This window comes from Carcharodon carcharias, chromosome 14, assembly GCF_017639515.1.
Source record: "Carcharodon carcharias isolate sCarCar2 chromosome 14, sCarCar2.pri, whole genome shotgun sequence".
Classification (NCBI taxonomy): Eukaryota; Metazoa; Chordata; class Chondrichthyes; order Lamniformes; family Lamnidae; genus Carcharodon; species Carcharodon carcharias.
The window spans coordinates 9,194,016-9,214,747 of record NC_054480.1 but is presented as its reverse complement, the minus strand read 5'-3'; the positions used below and the strand labels follow the sequence as shown (position 1 = coordinate 9,214,747).

The 20,732-nt window shown below is 41.2% G+C and overlaps 1 protein-coding gene across 1 annotated transcript in view; it reads right to left on the bottom strand.

Moving 5' to 3' along the window:
• Window positions 1-15,927, bottom strand: part of LOC121287245 (double-strand-break repair protein rad21 homolog) — an 82,061-nt gene extending 66,134 nt beyond the window's left edge. Inside the window, exons 1-3 of the mRNA XM_041204944.1 lie at window positions 15,784-15,927; window positions 13,768-13,897; window positions 8,814-8,913 (exon numbers count right to left, since the gene is read on the bottom strand). Of these exons, the coding sequence (XP_041060878.1) occupies window positions 8,814-8,913; window positions 13,768-13,897; window positions 15,784-15,927 (374 nt within the window). The remainder of the gene's footprint in view (window positions 1-8,813; window positions 8,914-13,767; window positions 13,898-15,783) is intronic.
• Between the last annotated feature and the right edge of the window lie 4,805 nt (window positions 15,928-20,732).

Here is a 20,732-nt window from a genome sequence, read left to right as displayed (position 1 = left end):
CGTCGGGCGGGAACAGTTGGGAAGCCTGCCACGATCGGAGCCTGACTGCAATTTCACGCTGGTGGGCCAATTAAGGACCGCCCAGGTGAAACACATGCTGAAGCGCTCATGCTGTCTGTGTCAGAGAAGAGGGCAAGCGGGGAAATTTGCGCAGGAAAAGCTCCCTGAGGCACAGGGCTGTCTCAGGGAGGTGAAGATTTTAAAAATTAAAAATAAGTAACTTAAAATGTTACAAAACATGTCCCCTCATGTGACCCTGTCACATGAGCAAGGGCATGTTATTAACGAAATGTTAAAAATTTTATTTAATTTTTAATAGCTGTTGGGAACCTCATCCGTCCTGTGGATGAGGTTTCCTAAAAAATCCAAAGGCCATTTGGCCTTTTCGCCTGCCCGCCAACCATAAGGTTGGATGGGCAGCGAAAAGTTTAATTTAATTATGACTTTAATGGCCTTAATAGCCTTTTAATTGTTGGCGGGCACGCTGCCAACTCCTGCACGCGCCCGCCGACCGAAACATTGCGTGAGTGCGCAACTGTCTGGATGCTCGCCCAACATCACTGTGCATCATTTTACATTTGTGCACATGCCTGCTCAACGAGCTAAAAATTCTGGCCAATGAGTTCATAGATCTAAACCTTTTCTCATCACCCTTTTAAATCAGAGGAGGATAGAAAGTGGGGAGGTGAAAAGAAGGTGGGTAGTCAGGGAAGAGGAGGAGGTGTAAATTCCCACGAACTTTTTTCTCAGAATAAAAAGGAAGGTGCTGAGAGTAGAAATGACACTCGAAAATTGAGGTGTTTTCATTGTAATAAAGTTGGGCAAGCAAAGTCAGTGTGTTGGAAATTACAGGGAAAATCTGTTGGAATTATTGGGATGCAGGAAAGTTCTGGAAGTAAAACTGTGGGTTCTGAGGTTCAGGCACAGGAAAAGAACAATGGTTTGTGTACAGGTAAAACAGGAAGAATCCGTGATAAGATGTGGGAATGTGTTCACAATTTACCCAAGGAAGTTCTGAGGAGCAGATTGCAGAAATGTTTAAAGATTTTTTATGTGAAAGGGAAGCCTTTCCATGTGTTCAGGGTGGAGTAGGTAAAGATATTAAAATTTTAAGAGACACAGGGGCTTGTCAATCTTTAATGTTGTGAGATAGTGATATTTGTTGCTCATAGGGAATATTGCAGGAACAGGTGATAATAAGTGGGGTTCACGGAGATGCTAAACCATTGTGGAAGGTAAATTTAAAGGGTAAGTGGCAAACAGGTGAGATGGTTATTGGAGTATTGGAAAAACTGCCCATTGCAGGGGTTCAATTTATTTTAGGTAACGATATAGTTGGATCATAGATGTGGGTGATGCCTATGGTAGTTGAGCAGCCTGTAAAGGTATTTTCAACATAAGTGTTGCAGAAAGAGCATCCTGGATTGTTTCTAGATTGTGTGGTAACAAGGTCACAAGCTCACAGGCTGAAACAGGAAGGAGAGGGAGTTAAAAGGTGGGGGAAAAGTGCTGAAATTCAATTAGTTGATACTGTTTTTAATAAGATTGTTTGGGAAATAAGAATGGAAGATAACGCAGCTGAGGTATTTAGCTCGAGGCAGTTGGCTGAGTTACAGAAAAAGGATCCACAAATACAACGGTTATATCAGACAGCTTACTGAGAAACAGGCAGCAGATTGTATTCCGGAATGTTATTATCTTAAGAGTAATGTGTTACTGAGAAAGTGGCGGCCATATCAGATTTCAACAGATGAAAGCTGGAAGGAAGTACATCAGATTGTTATACCGTTTGGATATAGAAATGAGATTTTGAGAATAGCTCATGAAATTCCAATGGAGCGACATTTAGGAATTAGAAAGGAACAGGTGAAAGTACAAAAACATTATTATTGGCTTGGATTGCATAGAAATGTAGTCAAATTATGTAGAACGTGTCACACATGTCAGGTGATAGGGAAACCACAAGCACTGATTAAGCTGGCACCTTGAATTCCATTTCAAGCATTTGAAGAATCTTTTACTAGGGTCATGATTGATTATGTAGGACCCTCCCCAAGACTAAAAGTGGAAATCGGTACTTACTGACAATAATGGATGTGTCTACAAAGTTTCCTGAAGTGATACCTTTGAGAAATATTATAACAAAGAAAATTGTGGAAGAGTTGACTAATTTTTTTTCAAGATATGGATTACCAAAAGAAATGCAATCAGATCAAGGTTCAGATTTCATGCCGCAGCTGTTTAATGAAGTAATGAACAGTTTGGGGATAAAAAAAGTTTAAGTCAACAGCTTACCATCTTGAATCACAAGGGGCTTTGGAAAGATGACATTAATCTTTACAACTATATTGAGGGTGTATAGTCAGAACTAGCCACAGGATTGGGATGGGGAATTCCATTCTTGTTATTTGCTATTAGGGATGTTCCTAATGCATAACTAGATTTAGTCAAAAACAAAAATACCCGGAAAAATTCAGCAGGTCTGGCAGCATCTGCGGAGAGGAACACAGTTATTGTTTTGAGTCCGAATGACCCTTCAACAGAACTAAATAAAAATAGCAGAAAGGTGAAATATAAGCTGGTTTAAGGGGGTGTTGGTGGGACAAGTAGAGCTGGATAGAGGGCCAGTGATAGGTGGAGATAACCAAAAGATGTCACAGACAAAAGGACAAAGAGCTGTTGAAGGTGGGGATATTAGCTAAGGAATGTGCTAATTAAGGGTAGAAAGCAGGACAAGCAAGGTACAGATAGACCTAGTTTGTTGGGGGGTGGGGGGGGGGGGAATGAAGGAATCAAAAAAGGCTAAAAGGTAGAGATAAAACAATGGACTAGATTTAGTCCTTTTGAATTAGTCTATGGTCATGAGGTAAGGGGACCACTGAAATTGATTCATGAGAAACTGGTGGGTCAAAATTCAGAAACTATGCTCTTTGATTTTGTATCAAACTCCAGAGAAGGATTGGACAGAGCACGTGAGTTAGCTAGGGAACATTTAAAGATATCACACCAAGTGATGAAAGTGAAGGCAGATAGGAAAGCTACCACTCATAGTTTTGTTGCTGAGGAAAAGGTGTTCATTTTGTTAACAGCACTGGGTGACTCATTAAAGGCAAGGTTTGGTAGGCCTTACAGGATTGAAAAGAAACTGAGTGAAGTAAATTAGTTCATAAATACTCCAGATAGAAGAAAACAGAGAGTGCGTCATGTAAATATGCTTAAAAAGTACTTTGACAGGGAAGAGGACCGAAAGGAGGTATTATTGGATAGATAAGGAAAAAGAGGTAGAAATGAAGGATTCTGAAATTGATTTTCCTCTATCAAATTGGATAATGGGGAGGTACTTAAAAATTTAAATGTAATATTGAATTACCTTCCAGACAAGTGTCAAAGTGATTTGGAGAAGCTATTGCAGTTTCACAAAGCTATTTGTGGGAATAAGCTGGGAAGGGGGACAAATTTAGCTATACATGATGTGAGCGTAGAAGTTCCATCTTCGATAAGACAACATTCTTATAGATTAATTCCAGCAAAGTTATCAGAAGTACAGAAAGAAATCAAATTCATGACATCATTGAGTCTAGTTGTGATGGTGCCGAATTCAGATGGAACACAGGTGGGCGCGGCCTGACCCAAACAGGAGTGAAATAGTGCCGTTCGGTTGGTGGGTGGGCGAATAGGCCAGGCGGCCTTTGCATTTTTAATGCAACCTCATCCATGGGGATGAGGTTTCCAACAGTTACTAAAGAAAAATTATTTTTGTACATTTTTAACATTCTTTTTTACATGTCCCTTTTCATGTGACTGAGTCACATTTGGGGACATGTTTACATAATATGTAAAAAGTTTATTTTTCATTTTTAAATCCTCCAGCTCCTGGAGGCAGCTCTGTGTCTTCGGGGAACTGCCAGTCCGTGCACCCCCATGCACGCGCTCGCACTCCCCCGCCCTGGCAGTGCTGAGGCTCCAACCACGCCTTTCACACTGGCTGGCCAATTAACGGCCAGTCAGCGTGAAAGGCACGGTCGGAGCCCAATCATGGACAGCAGTCGGTCTCGCAGCCGTTTTTGGGCCCGACCGACAAGGGGAAAATCCTGCCCAAAAACTGTCTGTGGACTATGGAAAGGTGAATGCAGTGACAAAAGCAGATTCATATCCTATACCACGGTTGGAAGATTGCATTGAGAAAGTGGGACAATCAAAATTTATCACAAAGATTGACTTGTTGAGAGGATATTGGCAAGTATCGAAGAGAACAAATGGGGATATTGGTTTTTGTGATGCCAAAAGGACTATATATGTTTAAAGTCATGCCTTTTGGTATGAAAAATGTACCTGCAACATTTCAAAGACTGACAAACAAAGCATTTGCAGGACTGAGCAATTGTGCTGTTGATAGTTTTCAGTCAAACATGGGAGAAGCATTTACAACATCTGGAAGAATTATTTAGTTGATTCCAAGGAGCTAATTTGGAGATTAATTTCGCTAAAAGTGAATTTGCAAAAGTGCAAGTTACATATCTAGGCCATACCATTGGACGTGGTAAGGTGACTCCAAGAGATGTGAAAGTCAAAACTATCATGGATTTCCCCGTGCCTACAAAAAGATGAGAAGTTTTGAGATTTCTGGGTATGAGTGGGTTTTACTGGAAATTTATACCAAATTTTAGCAGTGTGGCTGCTCCATTGATTGAACTATTAAAAAAGAACAAAAAGTTTCAATGAGTACAGTTTGAAAACTGTATTGACTATGACACCAGTTTTGGCAGGACCAAATTATGCCAAGCAATTTAAGTTGGCCATTGACGCAAGCGACACAGGCATTGGGGCCATATTGTTGCAAGAAGATGAAACTGGAATTGAAAACCAATAGGGTACTTTTCACAGAAGCTGAATGTACAACAGAGAGTTATTCAATGATCGAAAAGGAGACTCTGGGTTTGGTGTTAGCATTGCAGCATTTCGAGATTTACGTTGCAAACAATTCATCAGAAACAATTGTTTATACAGGCCACAATCCTTTAACGTTTCTGGACAAATTTCGAGACCGAAGTGCAAGGCTATTCAGGTGGAGTTTATTACTGCAACCATTTAATCTACAGATTATACATGTGGATGGATGAGAAAATCTAATTGAAGATGCAGTGTCGAAGGTTTAAAGCTTAAAAGGAAAATTGGACATTTAAAACCTGGACGCTGGACTGAAATGACTTCTGTTGATATCAAGGATTTGTATATAAAAATATATGGTTATATATATTATGTTATATATATATATATGTGTGTATATATATATATATATATAGAGCATGCATCTGGTAATGTAATAGTATGAGGATATAGATAAGTATAAGAGGTAGGGTAAAATGGGTTAAGAAAATGAAGCCGTCTTTCAAAATTAGGACGGTTCATTACCTGGTAAGGAAGGGGGTGTCACGAAAATATAATAATTCTCATAATATTATTGTGTTATATTGTAAAGATAGATTAATAGTGGGGTTTGGATAGTTTGTTTGTGTGTGTGTTAGGGATTTAACTAAATTGGAGAGAGCTGGTCTGGTGGCTTTGACTCATCAAAAGAGGCTAGGTTTGAAATGCTAAATAAGTAAACATGGCTGAAGTTTTAGAATATGAAATGAGGAGAATTTACATTTTTAGATAAATCAGGGTAGTTTGAATTTCAAAGAGATGGTAGGATGTTACACATAGCCAGAGAAGCTAGGACAAGCAGTGTATTTATTTTTCCCAAAGGTTACTAACAATATTAGCACCACGAATAGATTTATATTATAAGGAAAGTAAAGTTCCAAAAATACATGGGGACAATGGAATTTGCATTAAAAGGGAGAAACATGTATAAAGGAGAAAAGGCTATGTGTCAGGGAAGGCATTGTAAAATCTACCAGAAGTGTGAAAAACCCACTGTATTTGTGCATTAAGCTGCTGTTTACAGAAACCGAAGCTGGGAAAAGCCATTCTGAATTCTACTGTCCAATGTATTGTGTTAATTGGCTGGAATCTATTTAAAATCTTTTTTTTGTTTACTGTTACCTTTACAGGGTGTAACTGGAAGCCAGATTAATCAGGTGTTTTAGGAGTTAGTATAGTAGCAATTTGTAGACCCATGTATGTGCTTGGAATCTTTTCTTTTGTTAATAAATGTTTAATTTAGTTTTCTAAAAAATCTCCAAGGTCTTGGTGGTCTTGTTTACGACTGAATTCAGAGCATGTATTTCAAAATAACTACAAATTGCAATATCGTTGTGACCACGTGATCATGCTTTCCTCGTGGATTTGATCCATCTGGCATACATCATCTGCCGTGTCATAACAGAGTATCACTGTATTGTCCATCACTAATTGCCCTTGCTCAAAGGACATTTTTAAGGGCCACTAATAGGCTAGATTGGTAAGAACAGATTTCCTTCCCTTATTATTAGTGAACCAACAACAGGCAATCATTTCGTGGTCATCCCAAATTTTAATTGAATTCACATTTCGCCAATCATCACCTGCGATTGGCTCTGCACCGCAATTTCACGTGGGCAGGCCAATTAAGGTCTACCCTGCGTGCATTGCAAATGGCAGCGCTGAGCGTTGCCTGTGCAGGCGGGGGGAGGAGGGAGAGCCAGGCCTAGTGCGCAGTTCACACATGCACACAAAGGAGCGCGACAATCTCCAAGGCATGGAGCTGCCTCAGGAAGATTGAAGGCCTTTTTTAAAAAATTTATAAAGACAGTAAAAATTCAAAACTCATGCCCCATCTCATGTTACATGAGATGGGACATGTTTTTAATTCCAAAATAAAATTTTCATTTAATGTTTATTTGCTTTAGGAAAACCCATCCTGCTCCTGGATGAGGTTTCCTAAAAAATATAAAGGCCACTTGGCCTTTTTGCCGGCTCGCCAACTGTAAGGTTGAACGGGCAGCGTAGATCTGAATTTAATTAGCTTGTTAATGGCCTTAATGGGCCTTTCAATCATCGGCAGGTGTGCAGCCGACTCCGGCGCGCGTCTGCTGAACATAATATCGTGCGAGTGGGCGATGATGTTGGGGCGCACGCCTGACATCATTGCGCTTCGTTTTACGCTCAGGCGTGTCGGGCATGTGCCTGCACGCCGAGCGTAATATTGTGCCCAAAGAGTGAAGATTAGATCGGGTAAGAGCAGGTCTGAACTTTATGCATTCATTTTGGATAGCCAGGGTACCGCTTTGGATCCAGTCCTGGGACACCTTTGGGGATGTAAGGTGCCCTCTGGTGGATGGCAGTTACCCTTTGGAATAGTTAAAAGTAGACATAAACATGTGTAAAAAGTGCACAAACCCATTACTGTCAAGCTCATTGGAACTGTCAGCAGACCTGTCAAAAGTGCCAGAAGCACCTATCAAAAAGAGCTGCCAAAGGGGCCTGTCAAAACTATCAGAAGCACCTGTCAAAGGGATCTGTCAAGATATTTAAAAGTCCTGCGATTTAAATCTTTGAAAGAAAATGCCTGGAGTGTTTAAAGAAAAGATTGCTTGCTACTTCACTCTGTCTGTTGACATAAGCCTGAGGGCTTCAATTACTGGATTAGAGCTGCATGACTGATTTTACAACTATCCATTATCACAGTAGGGAACCTGCTAATTCACAGTGATTGACAGCTACAAGTGGTTTTAGACACTTTGATGTGGGACCATGAATTCCAATGCATGTTGTTATAGCAAATTTATTTTTATGAATGAGTGTTTTTTTCACAATAGTGGTCAGTAATACATTTAGAAGTTTACTTTATCTCATTTCTGCATGGCTCTTGAGGTGTACCCAGGGTGGACACTAGATGAGTTGGCAACGTAGGTGTAAGGGAAAAGGGTGCGGTGCATGGGCTGGCATGTGTTGGCACAGGGTCTATAAAGGGCCATGGGGGTGGCTGGAAGGGCATAGTTTAGCACAGAGGCTATAAGTCACCACGGGGGTAGGTGGGGGCCATGGTTGGCACAGGGGCTATAAAGAGCAATGGGGGTGGGTGGAGGGGCAATGGGGCATAAAGGGCAATGGTGGGTGGGAGCACAGGTTGACATAGGGCTATAAAGAGCCATGGGAATTGGTGAGGTGGCAAGGGGTAGCATGGGTTGGGGCACAAGCCGTGTGTGGGATGGGGGGATGAGGGGTGAGGGATGGAGGAATGTTTCATGTTGTAAACTTTATTTTTAAACTTTGGACGCAGTGCCAGAGCCCCAAGTCAGGCCTTCCGTCCAGTTCACATCCGTGCCTGGCATCCTCCTCAGTTCTTCCTAGGTTACCCGCCCCAGCTGCTAATCCAGCGTAAAATAATTAAAAAAACAAAAAACTGCGGATGCTGGAAATCCAAAACAAAAACAGCAATATCTGGAAAAACCCAGCAGGTCTGGCAGCATCAGTAGAGAAGAGCAAAGTTGACGTTTCGAGTCCTCATGACCCTTCAACAGAACAGGTTCTTTTGAAAGGTCATGAGGACTTGAAACATCAACTTTGCTCTAATCCAGCCTGCTCACACCTGGCCAAAAATCTGACAACCAGGCAGCCATTTTTAAAGGTCAGATTCAAACACCCAGCCCGGGAGGGAAAATCTGGGCCATTCTCTTGGTGTCTCATCTATAATTTTAAATACCTCTGTTTGCTTTTATTTAAAACACAAATGAAAACCACTCTTTAAGAAAGCTGCTTTGTATCACTTACAAATTAAACACCTTTGGGAGCACAAATTTAGCTAAGAAAAATAAAACTCCAGCATCATTCACACAGCACAAACAGGCACAGATTTGCTCATCAGTGTATAAAGTTCAGGGACTCACTCCACATCAGGCAGTTGATTGGAAAATTCATGAAACTCTTCAGGCAACGTTATGGCATTGTAGGTAGCTTCAAGGTTTTCTTCAGCAAGATCCACAATATCTGTAACATCAAACAAAATCAGTTAGCACATTACAATGATTCAGAGTATATGGATTAATTTGAGTCATTTCTAGTTTTCTTTCCTAAAGTTTCAAATAACAATGCAGAAAGCAGCAGCAACAAAAGAAAAACGGTGATTTGATTTTTGCCTGACAGCAGTGACTGCTAACAGTAAATTGGAATTGCATATTAGTGAACCATTCTACTGTTATTAGCTTATCATACTGGGATTATAGCCGCTCAAAGATCATTCCTTGGCTGTGATTTCCTCCAATAGCTCAGGGGTATTGAAGTTACCTGCAATACTATCATCATGGGTGGCCTCAGACAAGTGACAATTATGAGATTTGATGCAGCATTTGACTATAGGAGGCACAATAGCAAAGCCTGAGCCTGTCTTTACCTAAATTTCACACACGGGATATTCCAACAGGGGTAAATAAGAAATGTTCAAGTGTAGGAACCCTGGCTAATTTTCTTCTTCCTAGTCAATGTCATGACAGTATACTAATTTTTAAAATATTTTTCTAGTTTATTGTAAAGTAGGTTTATGGGGTTGTGTTTTTCTGTCTGTATGTGAGATTTAATTACATTTTGTAGCCAAACAGACGGCAAGTTGAAGTTATCAAGATAAGTAAGGAACAGACGTGCTAATGTGCAAACATGGTTGGGGTCTTAGCATGTAAGGTGTAAAGGCAATTTGCATTTTTAGATCGATGAAGGGGATTTAAATTTCAAAGAAGTTAATGATAATAGTAGCAACATGAAAAGCTTTATATTATAAGGTAAAAATTCCAAAGAAATATGGAAACTATGAAATTTACATATTAAAAAGGGTGAAACATATATAAATGAGAATGAGGCTATGTGTCGGGGAAGGCATTGTAAGATCTAACAGAAGTGCGTGAAGTCGCCTCCAAGAAGCATCCAGTATTTGTGCATTAACCCTGCTGTCTACACAAACCAAAGCTAGAGAAAGCCACTTTGAATTCCACTGTCCATGGTACTGGATTTGCTTAAAATCTAAAATATCTATTTTTGGACCATTGCCTTAAAGGGGGTGTTACTGGTAGCCAGGTTAATTAGGGATTTAAGGAGCCCTTATAGCAGTAATTTGTAGACCTACCCATGTGCTTAAAATCTTTTCTTTTGTTAATAAATATTTTAATTTTAGTTTTTTAAAAAATCTCTAAAGTCTTGGTGGACTTATTATTCCTGAATTCAGTACACGCATCTTGAAATGAATACAAATTGCAAAACCGTTGTGACAACGCGATCAAGTTTTCCTCGTGGATTTGATCTACCTGGCATACATCATCTACCATGTTATAACACCAAAAAGTGCTGAAGTCAATTGTAATGCCTGTGCTGCTACCACAAATAATGCAGCTATTTCAGCACAGGCCAGAGGTCGAACCAGAGATCTTTCTAGGTTGAATGACTTGGCTAATCACTCTGAGCCATAAGAGAGGACTTTAAATAACATTCTGAGCAAATTATGCATAGCATATTGGAAGGAGCTGGTTTCGCATTTGGAGCCATACAATTTTCCAGGAGCAGGAAAATCACAACATCTTTTCTTATAACAACTAAAGGCAAATCAGTCCCATTGTGCTATCTGCATATCACTGAGTGCCTTAATGTTTCTCCAAACACTTATTTGCTACAGAAATATTTAGAAAAAGATTTTCACATTCTGTCTTATAGTCCCTTCTGAATCTCATTTTCTACTTCAGTTTTTCAACCAGTTTAATCAAACAATTTCTGGATTTCACTCAATTCATCTGTCTCCTAACTTGGACAACAACTAGTTGATGCTTCATGCTGATTCCACCCTACCTAAGTCACTACTAATTCACCACGGGACCTCTGACTTTAACTCTATGACTCCATCCCTGTGCCTGCCAATAGTCTGAGATAAAGCTAGCCTGTTTGCAACCTTTGTAAGAAATTGGGGTCCTGCGTAAATAAAAAAAAAGAACTCTCATCTAAGTGGATATCCTCTGCATTTTGAAGCCTCCTGGCATCAGGTCAAACATGGGAGAGAAAACCTCCTGCCGATTACCATGTAGCACCCTCCCTCAGCTGATGAATCAGTGCAGCTCCATGTTGAACACCTCTTGGATGAAGCACTGAGGGTGGCAAGGGCACAGAATGTACTCTGGCTGGGTGACTTCAATGTCCATCATCAAGAGTTGCTCAGTAGCACCACTACTGACTGAGCTGGCTGAGTCCAAAATGACAAAGATGCTAGACTGGGTCTGTGGCAGATGGTGAGGGAACCAACAAGAGGGGAAAACATACCTGACCTCATCCTCACCAACCTGCCTGCCACAGATGCACCTGTCCATGACAGTATTGGCAGGAGTGACCACCGCACAGTCGTTGTGGAGATGAAGTCCCGCCTTCACACTGAGAATACCCTCCATTATGTTGTGTGGCACTACCACAATGTTAAATGGGGTAGATTTCGAACAGATCTAGCAACTCTAGACTGGGCATCCATGAGGCAGCAGCAGCAGAATTGTACTCAAACACAATCTGTAACCTCATGGCCTGGCATTTCCCCACTCTGCCATTACCATCATGCCAGGGGATCAACCCTGGTTCAATGAAGAATGCAGGAGGGCATGCCAGGAGCAGCACCAAGCATACCTAAAAATGAGGGGTCAGCCTGGCAAAGCTATAACACAGGATTACTTGCACGCCCAACAACATAAGCAGCAAGTGATAGACAGAGCTAAGCGATCCCACAACCAACGCATCAGATCTAAGCTCTGCAGTCCTGCCATATCCAGTCGTGAATGGTGGTGGACAATTAAACTGACTGGAGGAGGAGGCTCCACAAATATCCCCATCCTCAATGATGGAAGAGCCCAACACATCAGTGCAAAGGATAAGGCAGAAGCATTTGTTACAATCTCCAGCCAGAAGTGCTGAGTGGATGATCCATCTTGGTCTCCGCCTGAGGTCCCCAGCATCACAGGTGCCAGTCTTCAGTCAATTCAATTCACTCCACGCAATATCAAGAAATGGCTGAAGGCACTGGATAGTGCAAAGGCTATGGGCCCTGACAATATTCCAACAATAGTACTAAAGACTTGTGCTCCGAACTTGCCATGCCACTAGCCTAGCTGTTCCAGTACAGCTACAACACTGGCATCTACCTGGCTATGTGGAAAATTGCCCAGGTATGTCCTGACCACAAAAAGCAGGACAAATCCAGCCTGGCCAATTACCACCCCCGTCAGTCTACTCTTGATCATCAGTAAAGTAATGGAAGGGGTCATCAACAGTGTTATCAAGCGGCACTTGCTTAGCAATAACCTGCTCATTGATGCCCAGTTTGGGTTCTGCCAGGGCCACTCAGCTCCTAACCTCATTACAGCCTTGGTTCAAACATGGAGCTAAACCCCCGAGGTAAGATGAGAGTGAATGACCTTGACATCAAGGCAGCAATTGACCGAGTGTGGCATCAAGGAGCCCTAGCAAAACTGGAGTCAATGGGAATCGGGGGGAAAACTCTCTGTTGGTTGAAGTCATACAAAGATGTTGTGGTTGTTGGAGGTCAGTCATCTCAGCTCCAGGACATCACCGCAGGAGTTCCTCAGGGTAGTGTCCTCAGCCCAATACATCTTCAGCTGCTTCATCAATGACTTTCCTTCCAACAAGAAGTCAGAAGTGGGGATTTTTACTGATGATTGCACAATGTTCAGCACTATTTGCGACTCCTCAGATACTGAAGGGCCCATGTCCAAATCCAACGAGACCTAGACAATATCCAAGTTTTGGCTGACAAGTGGCAGGTAATATTCGCGTCACACAAGTGTCAGGCAGTGAACATCTCCAACAAGGGAGAATCCAATCTTCGCCCCTTGATTTTCAATGGCATTCCCATCACCAAAATCCCACTATCAACATCCTGGGGGTTATCATTGACCAGAGGTTTGCAGTGGTTCAAAAAGGCAGCTCACTGCCACCTTCTCAAGGGCAATTAGGGATGGGCAATATATGCTGGCCTAGCCAGCAACGCCCACATTCCGTGAATGGATATAAAGAAAAAAACCTAGCTGGCAAGCCATATATACTGTGACTACAAGAGCAGGTCAGAGGCTCGGAATCCTGTGGCGAGTAACTCATCCTGCTCCCCAAAAGCTTCCACCATCTACAAAGCACAAGCCAGGAGTGCGATGGAATACTCTCCACTTGCCTGCATGTGTGCAGCTCCAACAACACTCAAGAAGCTTGACATCATCCAAGGCAAAACTGCCCATTTGATTGACAGCCCATTCACAAACACTCACTCCTTCCACTACGTTGCACAGTGGCAGCCTCCTCAGGGCAATACCTTGACCAATCAGAGTCAAGGTGCCTGGTTTAAATTTCAAACAATGTTTGGGAGTTAACTGTCAGTCACCAGAAAAAAATCTTTTTTCAGCAATACTCAAGATTAAGCAATTGTAACATTAGCTGACGATGTTACAATTATCAAAATTTTATTCAAAAGCTTGAGTAAAAAGTGTTCCAAATGCCAGTGACACTGACATAGTGTCACAAGGAGAGAAACCAATGCATGCATGTGACAAGGATTTATTTGAGAAATTTATGAACTTTAAGAAAATCCCACAATGTGTAATTTTATGACGATGTGGATGGGCTGTCAATCAAATGGGCAATCCAAGGGTCAAAATAAAGCCTGTGAGGCTCTGATGTGTCTTGTAGCAATATTTGTACAGTCATCCATTAAATTAAATCTGAAATAAAAATCTAAATGAGAAAGTAATCTTACATTAATCAAAAGCAAAGCAATCCTTTACTAATCAAGATGTCAGAATTGCAGTGAGTGTACAGTACCAGGACGAAAGGCAATCTTAATTTTTGTGAATGCCTCATTGCAGTCTGCCAAGAGGTACTTTGCTTTCCGATGGTAAATCCTCACCACCCCTAAAAGCAGGTGTCCCGAAGTTCTCAATGCTATTTTAACCTAAAGTGGAGACATAAACATCACTAAATTTATTTTTCTATGAAGTTTTAATTTATCACAGGTCCTAGCCTTATTTGTGTATCCTGTATATTCTAAAGTAATTTCTATCCATTGCTAAAAATGCACATCTCAGCATCTACTTTTGGCATTCATTGAGGCCCTCATGAATGCAAATTTTAGTCCCTCTCTATGTCCTAATCAAAGCCTACTAAGTTCTGAGAATAACACCATGGGTGGGATTTTCCGGCCCTCCATGCCAGTGGGATCTTCCGGTCTCACCAAAGTCAATGGACTTTAGGCTGGCTCACTACGGCAGAACCCTCTGCACTGGTGCATTCAATCTTTAATTGAGCTTTTAGCAGGATCTTTGAATAGTAATCAAGAATGGTGACTCTGGCTGATTTTCCCCCAAGGGACCCGAGGCCGATAGTAGAACCCCCACCTTTGCCCTAACTGAGATCAACTAATTCATAGAGCTGGGGCTCTCCTGCTCTTTACGATCCAAAAACTCACTGACAAATTCACTGGGGAATCAGCAGGGAGCTTTCATCTGGTCAATGATATGGCTCTTTCCCAAAAAGCTACTGATAATTATCAATTTTGAAGGGTAATACATCATTGCTGGTGTGAATTTAACAAATATCGAACAATACAAAAGTCTAATTTCCTTATCTTTAAACCTGGTTTACTGTTTAACTGAACTTTTCCATCATTCCATAAATTTTGGTGACATATATGTGCCAATTAAATTCATGCATTGATTTTCGCCTTCCAGTTGCTACTTACGCTAGTGTGTGATTAACAACTGAAAAGTGTTTTTTAAATGTTGTGCTAAAAGAGATCGTAAATCTTAATCCAACAATTTAGTGGATCTGTAACAATTCAAAAGAGCAAACATGCAAACTTTCTTTCTTGCCAATGTACAGCACCTATCATTAGCACATATGTTTTACCCAGATGTGACACAGGCCAAAAACATTCATTTAAGTAAACATACAGCATGTACTGTGTATCCCATTAGATGTGATAACCTGTAGTGTAGCTAAGTGTCAAAAAGTAGCCAACATTCAGGTCTAATTTAGACCTATATGGGAGTCAGGAAAATATGCATCTTATTTATTTATTAGGCAAAATTATAATCCAAATATTTGTTTTAAGCAACTGAACTCCTTGTAATGTTGGTTGCAAAGAGGAACTCTGTCTCAGTCAAGATCTAGTGTCTCTTTTCCATTGTTGTTAGCCTCTAGTGGGAGAAGACACACAAAGACCATCAACTTCCAACATCTCTGCTGTCATGATTGATAGCAATTCTGGGAGGATGAGCTGGGATACAGTCTAGTGGTCAGAGCTGGAGGGCATTGAGTATACCAGAATGCACAAGGAATGGATTTCTACTTCCGGTGACTTGAATATAACGAGCATCAGTCACTACAATATTTTAGAACAGGAAGTTTACAAAAACATTATTAAGCAGTGAAATTAACACACAAGACTAAACAATGAAAACACTTCCAATGTGAATATTTACTGCAAATGTTTATAGTTAGTATCATCTTTAATAGATTAATTTGTAAGCATTCTACTTAGCTTTGAACAGTAATTAAAACACAAACTCGAAACAGATGTGAAGAAAGGCTAAGCCAACAAGGAAGAATGAGCATCTTCAAATTTTAACTAAGTAACTGAGTAGTGAACCTTTCCAGAGTAGCCATTTTGAAATGCCAAAGGCTTTGGATTGTAATCTACTGAGCTCTACAGGTTGACATGAACTAATTTATAATTTGACAAATTAAATTCAAAGTATAAATCAATGTTATACTGTCAATTCTGTCTTATATATTAATACTTCAGCTTGTGATCATTTAATGCATACTCAGTTATTTTACCTTGGGTGAAATAATGCTTTCCACAGTTGTCTCCAGGTTGCACTCAAACACATGGGCTTTCGTTAGCTTTTTGTCCCAATGGGCAGCAAGCCAAATCTTAGCCAGCGGCCCACGCTTGCTGAGAAATAAGGTAGCATAAAACATCACTGCAACTGCTACAGCTACCACAAGTTAGAGAAAATGCTGGTGAAGGAAAAAAATAGTGAAACATTGCAGAATAAGGGAGTCATAGCATTAACAATACAGTTAGGTGTTAGAATCCTAAATGCACAGCTACATCACAGCATGGCCTCTTTTCCACTTGTTTTCCACTGACACGGGCCATTATATAAACTGTTAGGGTTGACTTTAAGCTAATCTGCAACATATTAGCCATTCTATTCTAATTCTTTCCAGCAATATATGGAGCTTTCCAGTTTGTCATCACCCTCCAAGCCAAAAACCACCCTGACTTGGAGGGTCTGAACCTCCAGAATGCTGGCAGTCAGCATTGGAAGTCCCAGGGGTTAGTCCCATGTGGTTGGAGGGAAATCCCATGGAGGTGGGGGTGGTAGTAGGACACAATCCTGGTGGAGAATGGGAGAATTCTAGGGGGGGGGGGGCGTCAGGGGAGTTCTGTGGGTGGGGTAATTGGGGGATGGGGGTCCCCTGGGGGTCAGTCTGGATCTGTACCCACAAGTTAGAAGTGGTTTTAATTCTTCTAACATTTTCTGGGTAAGCATTGGTGTAATCCAGTCGGAACCATCCGAAATTTGTGAATTAAATCACATTTTCACTGTTCCCAGTGCAGGACAATTGCCCAGGGGAAGTTTGCACTTCTGGGCAACTGCTGTGTAAACCTAACCTGTGCATTCCCCAGCACATCTTTGGGGTAACCTCCCAACCCGAAGCTCAGAAGTTAAGACCCTATATCACTGCTCCTTCACTGTAACTGGATCAAAATCCTGGAACTTCCTTCCTAACACTACTGTGGGTGTATCACAAAATTATCATATTATTATTGTGGGGTATTGTAGTCTTATGTTTGTTTGTATGTGGATGGTTCTGTCCGTGTGGCTGATTTAATTAAATTAGAGATGGACTGCAAGGTCGAAATTATCAAGTTAGGTGTAAAGGGCATGTGAAGTGCTAATGAGTGAACTAGGGTAAAGTCTCAACAGATAGGGTGTGAATGAACTTTACATTTTAAGATCAGTGGAGATGTGTTTGGGTTTCAAAGAGACATGGCAGGATGTTTACAACTAACAAAGTAAATAAGGCAAGTTGTTATGTTGATTTTCCCCAAAAGGGCTGACTATAATGACAACATAAAAGATTTTTATATTATGGGAAAAGTAAATTCCAACGACACGTGGGAACAATGGGATTTGCAAATCAAAGGTGGCTGTATAAGGTGTGACCATGTAATATCTGAAAGGTACCCCGTGTGAAACAGGCTTGAGGAAAAGCCTCTGGCCACTTTGCAGAAGTCTGCTGTTCATGTAACCAAAATTGTGTTAAAAGCCTTTAGAATTCCCCTGTCAAGTGGGTGTTTATAGTAACCTTGCTGGATTGTCACTATAAATTTAAAATCTATTTTGAACTGTTGCCTTAAAGGGGGAGTCTGGTTAAGTAGGAATTTTGGGAATTGGTATAATATTAAGTAACCATGTAATTTTAATCTTGTAAATGTGTTTTATTCTTTTCTTTTGTTAATAAATGTTTTAAGTTAATTCTTAAAATCTCTAAAGGTGTTAGTGGACTCTTTACTTCAGAATTCAGTGCACAAATTCTCATGTAATGAATACAAATTGCAAAACCGTTGTGATAGTGTGGCCAAGTTTCCCTTGTGGATTTGGTCAGCCTGGCAAATACCACCTGCTGTATCATAACAGTGTACTTCCACCAGATGGACTGCAGCAGTTCAAGGAGGTTCATTACTACCTTCTCAGGAGCAACTAAGGATGGGCAATAAATACTTGCCTTACCAGTGATGCCCAGATACCATGAAAGAATTAAAAAAGGGTTTGGTGCTTGGAATCTGATCAGTTTTGTGAGTACAGATGCTGGTGATTCAGCACAAACATTTACCCCAAAAAAGATGTATTTATTCCACAGGCAACCACAACTACCATGTTCATTGATCACAAGATAAAAGCAAAATACTGTAGATGCTGGAAATCTGAAATAAAAACAGAAAATGCTGGAAAAACTCAGCAGGTTTGGCAGCATCTGTGGAGAGAGAAACAGAGTTAATGTTTCAAGTCGTATGACTGTTCTTCAGAGCACTGAAGAAGAGTCATACGGACTTGAAATATTAATTCTGTTTCTCTCTTCACAGATGCTGCCAGACCTGCTGAGTTTTTCCAGGATTTTCTGTTTTTATTTCATTGATCACAAACTATTTTTCTCTGTGGCACAACTATTACTCCAACAATAGGACTGTACTGCAGTTACTTATACTTGCAATTTTAATTTGAATTGTAAACAAATGGAATGATTACCAAAGTATGGTATTAAACATTGGAGGATACTGTAAGGAACATCTCTTTTTATTTCAGCTGGACTGCTGTAAAGAACATATCTTTTTATTTTCTGTTGGACTAGGGATTAAAGTTACAATGGCTACCATTTGAAAGACATGTCCACTAGAATTGGATGAAATATATATGCTGTAGTTCCAGAACAGAGTATGCCATGAAAGACAGGATGGTGCCAGAAAGAAGTCCTGGACCAAGGGAGCTGCCTGGCAACAGCATTTTAATTGGCTCCTGACCAGGTGACCAGGCTTTGTGTGAAGTCAGTGCAGAGGAATAGCTCCTAGCCTGAAAGGAACAAGACCTAAAATAAAAGCAAAAAACTGCGAAGCTGGAAATCCGAAACAAAAACAAAAATACCTGGAAAAACTCAGCAAATCTGACAGCATCTGCGGAAAAGAATAGTTAACGTTTCGAGTACACTAGACTCTTCACCAGAACTAAGGCAAAATAGAAAAGAGGTGAAATATAAGCTGGTTTAAGGAGGGGGGAGGGGGTGAGACAGGTAGAGCTGGATAGAGGGCCAGTGATAGGTAGAGATTGCCAAAAGATGTCATAGCCAAAAGGACAAAGGGGTGTGACGGTGGTGATATTACCTAAGAAATATGCTAATGGTGACATTAAGGGTAGAAAGCAGGACTAGCAAGGTACAGATAGCCCTAGTGAAGGTGGGGTGGGGTGGACGGGATCGAAATAGGCTAAAAGGTAGAGATAAAACAATGGATGGAAATACATTTAAAAATAATGGAAATAGGTGGGAAATGAAAAATATATATAAATTATTGGAAAAAGGGGGAATCGGAAAGGGGATGGGGATAGAGGAGTGAGTTCATGATCTAAAGTTGTTGAACTCAATATTCAGTCCGGAAGGCTGTAAAGTGCCTAGTCAGAAGATGAGGTGCTGTTCCTCCAGTTTGCGTTGAGCTTCACTGGAACATTGCAGCAAGCCAAGGACAGACATGTGGGCATGACAGCAGCGTGGTGTGTTGAAATGGCAAGTGACAGGGAGATCTGGGACAGACCAAAGGTGTTCCGCAAAGTGGTCACCCAGTCTGCGTTTAGTCTATCCAATGTAGAGGAAACCGCATTGGGAGCAACGAGTGCAGTAGACTAAATTGAGGGAAGTGCAAGTGAAATGCTGCTTCACTTGAAAGGAGTGTTTGGGCCCTTGGACGGTGAGGAGGGGGGAAGTAAAGGACAAGTGTTGCACCTTCTGCGGTTGCATGGGAAGGTGCCGTGGGAGGGGGTGGAGGTGTAGGGGGTGATGGAGGAGTGGACCAGGGTGTCCCGGAGGGAACGAGTGGTGGCATCATGCTGGAGTTAGCGGAAATGATGGAGGATGATCCTTTGAATGTGGAGGCTGGTGGGGTGATAAGTGAGGACAAAGGGGACCCTATCACGATTCTGGGAGGGAGAGGAAGGTGTGAGGGCAGATGCTTGGGAGATGGGCCGGACACGGTTGAGGGCCCTGTCAATCACCGTGGGTGGAAAACCTTGGTTAAGGAAGAAGGAAGACATGTTAGAGGAACTGTTTTGGAAAGTGGCATCATTAGAACAGATGCGACGGAGGCGAAGGAACTGAGAGAATAGGATGGAGTCCTTACAGGAAGCAGGGTGTGAGGAACTGTAGTCGAGGTAGCTGTGGGAGTCGGTAGGCTTGTATTGAATATTGGTGGACAGTCTATCACCAGAAATTGAGACAGAGAGGTCAAGGAAGGGAAGGGAAGTGTCAGAGATGAACCATGTGAAAATGATGGAGGGGTGGAAATTGGAAGCAAAATTAATACATTTTTCCAGGCCCAAAACCTCTTTCTCCTGTGTGTGGGAGATTCCAGTAATTCCACAATAAGAGCTAACTGGCTTTTTCTCCTCATATCTCTAATAGCCTGCTCTCTCTGAAAATCCCTGTCAAGAGAAAAAGAGGAAAATCACCGTTAGAGATATTGAAAAGCTATTGCTCCACCAGTGAACTAAATACTGAAAGTGGGGTAAGACCACCTTCTGTCATCAACAAAGAACTGAAAGGAACTTGGAAGACATTGATCAAAATCAATCTATCAAATCCTGTACTCCGGATTGGTGCTATTGAGCTGTTTTATCCCTCACTTAAAATTAATGTTTTGTGTGTCGTGTGTGTGTGTGTATGGAGATTTAAGAAGGGGGTAGAGTTTAAGTTAGAGTGATAGAGGTTAGCAGTTCCTATATCTTTCTTTTGCCACAAGTTAAAGACAATTTGTTCAATAAACAGTTATTGACTTATTAAGTTTACAAACCTGGTGCTCCTATTCTGTTAATCTACTTTAAAGAGTTAGGTAGAATTGGGGCAATCTGGTCAAACTTTTCACATTTGTTGCGGCTCGGGAAACAGTGGAGCTCGATATTACAGTGCACTATCCCCAGTGAGTCGTGACAATTCAAATACTGTTTATCACT